The sequence below is a fragment of the Scomber scombrus genome, chromosome 14, assembly GCF_963691925.1.
Source record: "Scomber scombrus chromosome 14, fScoSco1.1, whole genome shotgun sequence".
Lineage (NCBI taxonomy): Eukaryota > Metazoa > Chordata > Actinopteri > Scombriformes > Scombridae > Scomber > Scomber scombrus.
The window spans coordinates 15,493,029-15,499,425 of NC_084983.1; the positions used below are offsets into that span (position 1 = coordinate 15,493,029).

General features: G+C 38.9%; 1 protein-coding gene and 1 non-coding gene across 2 annotated transcripts in view; one reads left to right on the top strand and one right to left on the bottom strand.

The window, feature by feature from the left end:
- Positions 1-614: 614 nt before the first annotated feature.
- On the top strand, positions 615-686 carry trnae-uuc (transfer RNA glutamic acid (anticodon UUC)). Its single transcript has one exon. It is a non-coding gene; the product is annotated as a tRNA-Glu (tRNA).
- A 1,096-nt stretch (positions 687-1,782) lies between these two features.
- The window catches only part of uspl1 (ubiquitin specific peptidase like 1), a 15,673-nt gene continuing 11,058 nt past the window's right edge, over positions 1,783-6,397 (bottom strand). The window contains exons 7-9 of the mRNA XM_062433402.1: positions 6,187-6,312; positions 4,757-4,917; positions 1,783-4,104 (exon numbers count right to left, since the gene is read on the bottom strand). Of these exons, the coding sequence (XP_062289386.1) occupies positions 2,321-4,104; positions 4,757-4,917; positions 6,187-6,312 (2,071 nt within the window). The 3' untranslated portion in view covers positions 1,783-2,320. The remainder of the gene's footprint in view (positions 4,105-4,756; positions 4,918-6,186; positions 6,313-6,397) is intronic.

Genomic DNA, 6,397 nt, shown 5'->3' on the forward strand with positions numbered 1-6,397 from the left:
GACATAGATGGCATGAATAAAAAGAAAAGCAAAACGTAATTGTACTACGTAAATGGCACTATAAATTAATTTAATGATAAGAATTCAGTTAGGCCTATTAATTCACTATTCAAAGACAAATTAAGGAAATATAATTGTTAATTTTGCATATTTAATTAAAAATGTAATCTTTTTCACTTATAGGTTTATTAAATACAATATAATCGATGTAAGTCTTAGATTATTTCACTGGCTAGTTGAAAATGAGCATTTTTGGCACATTCACAGTAACTATAATGTTGATTAATGTGTGTTGTCCATGTAAAGAAGTAATATAGAGAAATTCAGGAAACATTAGATTATCAATTGACAATCTAATTGATAATTAGAAGACAATTTGATCAGCCAATCGTCGATTATAATTAAACACTGTAAAGTTCATAATAATTCCTTTGACGGACATTGTTTAGCATTCAGATAACTAGCGATGCTGAAAGTTTATGTCATTATGGTTAGATAGCACTTTTACATCAATTCAGATAGTACAATAAAAAATTGGATATATCAGACTAATCTGCGCCGATACGCCGGTCTGATTTTATATATAAACTGTGAGGACAGTGGTGGTAAACACTTCCCATATGGTCTAGCGGTTAGGATTCCTGGTTTTCACCCAGGCGGCCCGGGTTCGACTCCCGGTATGGGAACACCTCTTTTTCTTGTTCTTGAGCCATAGCTTTCTATGTCTAATGTAAATGGTTTTGACATAAGCAGCATGCTTAAACTCTTATAAATTTAGCGAGTACAATAAAACTGAAAGATGTCCTCAGGAACTAATAAAAGAAACAGATTATAAACCCAAAAAGGTAACAATGAATTAAGAAAACCTCACACAGAAACAGGATCAGAGGGGGACATACCAAAATGATCTCTTATTGATATGTAGCTTTTTAATTATGAATGTGTAGCTAATAATTGAATAAGCTTGACGTGACACAGTGGTGCTCACTGTATCACAAGAGGCTGATAGGCTTTCCTGTATGCAGGCATGATTTATAAAGGGCAATATGGTTTAACATTGGTTATGGTTAAAGTAGAAGAAAAAAAAAGAAAAGAAAAGGTTTCTCTGTTGTGCTGTAAGTGACTATCTTCATTTTAATTTACAGACATAGAAGACAATCATTTGGACTAAATGACTGTTGTCCCAGAGTTTATGATGGTTTACTTGGCCTAACCTGAAAATTATAGTAACACTGTATTAGTCTATGTAACTTATTCTAAAAATAATTTAGGATGCTAAATGCCTGCCAAGATACAAACTTTGCATTATTTCACACCACATTCTCAAATTGACAGTATTCCAAGTTTAAATACCACTAATTTAGCGGTTTGATTTTGTATTTTTACCTTACAAATAATATTTTTCTTCGATCTCAAGAGTCTGACACTCAAGATTAAGAAACAGCATTGCATTTCTATGAAGCTGTATTGGTTCAATAAAAATGTTCAACTTTTTTTGTAGATCTTTTTCTTGTTATCAACATATTAGATATCTGGAAAGAAGTGAAGACTGATATCAATAACACATGCCATGCTAGAAACTACACTTTAAGTATTGATTTTTTAAAAAGTATTTTATTAGACTTGCAGTAACTAGTTTTGTATAATGCCTCATTTCAGAAACGTTTCTTTAAAATATTCCCTCTTAAACTCTTCTTAGTTTTACCTTAGATGCCATAGCAGTGAAGAAGCGAGTCTCAGGATGAACAGTTAATTTAATGTGTCAGGAATTAGGAATATGTATTAGAATGTGCCACATAAATAACTCAGTATTTGTATGACATACAATAATACAGTGACTTTAAATATATAAATATTTTATTCCCCTACTGAGAAGCTTGTTGAAGTGAACAAAAACGCACACACACTTTCTTACAGCTGAGTTTCAAATCCATCACTCACATTTGTACAACAAATGTTAGCCATCTAAAGTATTTATTAAATAATTACAAAAAATTATTCCATGAGGATGTTCAAGCAAAGTGACAAAATAACAGCTTTGACTGTATATATGTCAGTTGCAAACAGTATACACATAAAGTGCCGAAGTTGCAGAAAAAAAACAGTTTGCGGTTTACAAATTTCAGCCATGGTTCAACAGTTTCCGACATGGTTGACATGCTTTCAAACTTCATTAACCTCTTTATACACAACATGCTTGCCTTACAGATGAGGTGTTTATTGGTAAAGACTCCTCAATTTTGCATAATTTCCCCCCCAAAAAAAGGATGGTTAATATCATCTGTGTTTGGAGGTTGCAGCCAACATCCATCCCCATCGCTTAAAAGAAAAGTTCAAATTCATCGAGTGCCTCTGTCTGCATCTCAGCCCGCGTGAGAAACTCATCCAGGAAGTTTTCAGTGTTGGGTGCATTCGTTATGGTGTTCATCTGTGGCACTTCGACAGCAGTATAAACCCCACAGTGCGGGCGTTCGACTCCATCTTGCCCGTTGGCGAGCATCTCTAGGTAGCCGGTGCTGTCTGGTGACAGGTTGCTGGCTGTTGTCGCAGGTGAGAGCAAGTCTGATAGGATCTCGTCGCAGTTAGAGCCATCGTAGGTGCTGGAGCTGACGGTGTTAGGAGAGGTCAGATCAGTGCTGTCTGGTCGGCTGGTTCCCCCCTGATGACCCAACAGTGCATCCAGCTTAGCAAGCTTCTTCTTCTTTGCCTTTAATTTCTTCATCAGCTTGTACCTGAGGATTTCGGTTTCGCTGAGACCTGGAGGAAGCTTTAAGGTGTGGTTTTTTTGTTTCTTTGTGGAGGATATTTCAACAACTCTCTTGACTCCAAGAGCAGGAAGTGATACACTGGACATTGCTGTAGTGTTTGTTAGTGGTTTCTGGCGGTCAGAAGTGATGGGTTGAAGAAGCTTTGCCTTGCCATTAAGAAGTGTGGGTGATGGGAGCGGGGTTGGGGTGCTTGAGGTCTTTGATCTGAATGCACCGTACATTTCTGCAGCTTTCAGCGGGAGACTCTCACTGTCCTCTGTCCTGAGCTGCGGTTTAGGGAAGAGTACTGCAGGTGTCTGCTGTCTTCTCACTGGATTGGGGGTCGAGTGAGTGGGAGGAGTGGGCTTCAATTTTGTGACTGCAGTGAGTGTGGGTGGGGGCGTTGGGGCGAGTTTAGCAATGGACTTTTGAACATGATTTAGTGGGTGTTTGCTGAGCAGGAAGGACCAGCGTGCATTCTGACCCAGTGAAGGCTGCGTCGTGGGACTGGTGGACAGTGTTGAGGTATCAGTAGATGACACAGGGGACACTTGCTGTGTCTTTTTGACAGGTGGTGTGTTATCCTGAGCAGCAGCATCCACAGGTTTGTTTTCTTCTGAGGCCTCCGAAGACACAGGTGGTGAAACAGGTGGAGCTGCTTTTGTACTGGCTGACATTTTTCCTTTTTGTTTGTTGACTGGTTTGCCTTTGCCTGTCCCTTGTCCTCTCCGGGCACTGGGCACAAATGTGGGATCACTGGATGATCCATCGTCAGATTCAGGTCCAGATGAGTTGGAGGTGACGGGGAAATCAACATCACCGCTGTGAGAGGTTTCACTAGCGAATACAACAGAGGAGCTATCCGGTGCTTCATTCGTACTGGGAACACAGGGATCCTGAGTTTGTTCATCGTCATTCAGAGGCTGCATTTCTGAATCTGCTTTTAATTCCACCAGCGTGAGAGTGATTATGTCATTGTGTGTGAGGCCCTCAAAGGTGTCGAGCAGTGTTGTGGAACCGATCGATGTATCAACACCAGCTATAACTGTTGTGTCTATGACGTTACTGCTGTCGTCAGAGAGCGCACAGACAATGTCAGTGTCATTGTGCGAGATGAAAAGAGACTGATCCGGAGTGCAAGCCAAATGTTCATCTGCTATTAAGTCGGATTCAGTCCTGTTCATCCCATATTTGGATGGGGGAGATTTTGCAAATGTGCTGGAGGGAGAACAGGCACGAGGTTCTTTATCCCCTTCCTCCTCCCAGAAGACTATATGCATCTCCCGAGCAGGAACCGGCAGCTTTTGATGAGTCTTACAATCAGGATGTTTCAAGTCGTCAAATTCCAGCCAGAACCCTGCAAAAAACACACACGACAATACACAGTTACAACAAAGACACAAAGAAAAACTGCAACATCAATGCTTCTACTGATTCATGATTTGGTTGTGATGACCAACTAGTTTTTTTCATTACTTTTATAAGAGGAGCAGCACATTGAACAACATAAATACTGCAAAACAAAAGGCAGACTAATGATAAAATATGTTACGTTAATAAAGGATAATCACTGGTAAAATCTCACCTGATAAGCCACATATATGCATCCTGTATAAATGAAGATAAAACAAAGGCTGGACTCTTCCCTACTTTAGCATTACATAAACTGTCCAGCAGAATGTGCTGTTGGCAAAACTACAATACAGAGGAATTAAACCTCTAACATGACTCAACACCTAGCTCAAGTGTTTGTGAAACTGGTTTCACATGAGTGAAAATGAAGCTTACAGGTTAATACACAGAAGCGAAAAACATCTGACGTCTGACTTTAGTCTTACATCCAAAAACCACAGTGGTAATGACATCATCATGAGACTAAATGGCGATGAGGCCAAGAATTAATTAAAGTTGCCAATTAACTGACATAATTTGGGAAAAGATTGTTTTCATATCTTATCTGTGAAGAACAGTTAATTAACCCATGAGAAAATCACTTTTTAAATACCTACCATCAGACTGACAAATCCAGGTGACAAAGTGCTTCAGTTGATTGTTGTACTGTATGACTGTAGTGACTGAGTAGCGTTTCCCCTTGAAGTTGAAGGTGTAGATTGAGATGTCATTTTTGGGAAGACCCTCAACAAAGTGCAGTGCAAATACTGGAGGTACTCTGGATAACACAAGAAAAGGTTTGGTTAAATGGCTTGAAAACTGTAGGCGTGGTCAACTTTATCTAAAGAGTCTGAGCTTCATGCTTGGAATCAATTAGACAATATTAATAAGGACACTCTTCTGGATTATCCTGTATCCCCATATAACAATCATGTAAAATCAAATGTCAATGATTAACTGTCCCACTGTTACGCTTCACATTAGATAAAACTGTTTTAAAAAAGCATTTTAAATTCTAATTGGAATTTGCTAGGAATTGTTCATTTAGACCACACTGTGTAAAACAATAAGGCTGTTCTGGTCGTTCTCAAACTCACAGGGTTGGCTGTAGTTTATTCTTCCTATTAAGACACTCACACACGTTGCAGTATATCTACCTTTCATACACTTTAACAGTCCATTAAATCTGTAAACTCCAGCTAAGCGGTCAGCAAATTAAAGTATGCTCCTCTTCTTCATGTTGGCCGTTGCAGCTCCACACTAAAAACATTATTATCCAGATTTAAGCAAATATCAGAAATAACAGAGGAATTTTTGTCTCCTCTGAACCCCCCTGTCTAACCGTCTATCTATCCTGTTGAATCCTACCGAAGACCAAATCATATATAATTAGTGAATCCAGTGGAGTGATTTTTCTCACGTCGCTAGGCATCACCTCAACCATAATTAAAAACTGTTATGATTTTAAAAATATTTTTAAATTCTGAAAAATCTTACTTAAGACTTGGATGTGCATAAACCCTGATTATGTATTTCCTGTTATTAATTTAATTCACCCAGACAATCAGATGCGGTCACTTTCAGACAGAGCGTGCTTTGCCTCAACACTTGTAGGCAGACAACGTTAATGAGTTAATGCGTGTCGAAGCTGTTTTCTTTCTCTGTCCTGTGAAGTTCAGGTTTGTTATCCTGCTAAACTGGATTTTTGCTGGACTCTCAAAATCATACAACTGGCTGGATAAATATGAAGACTGTGGCTTTGTCTCAAAGTAATCAGTAATTATGCAACAGCTGTAAAAAACATTAATTGACTGAAGAATCAATTTACCCCCTACGCTTCCACAGCTAAAGTTTAATCATCTCCTGGGAGTAGGTGTAATTAATTACTTCCCAAATGGTGGTTTTGCTGAGTTGAGGTAAATTCAGACTAAAATCACTGAAATCCAGTAGTTTAAAAATTCAATCGGATAGCTTAGTATGTATGGCTAGTACATGTACAATACAGACAGACATTCCCTCTTTAGATCTTCCTGCACACACTCCTAACCTCTCCAGCATCAAAGTCCGGCTCTGTTTCTTCTTGCGGCACACATTGCACGGGGCCAAGTGCACTGCATGAAGTGGATGCCAATCAGGCACAAGGTTTGTTAAAGAGGGGAGAGTTTTCGTCAACCTGAAGAGCACAGCGTGAAATACAGTTAGGATTCACACAAAACAAATAATTGTATTAGAGAACAATGATATTTTCCTTAAAACTC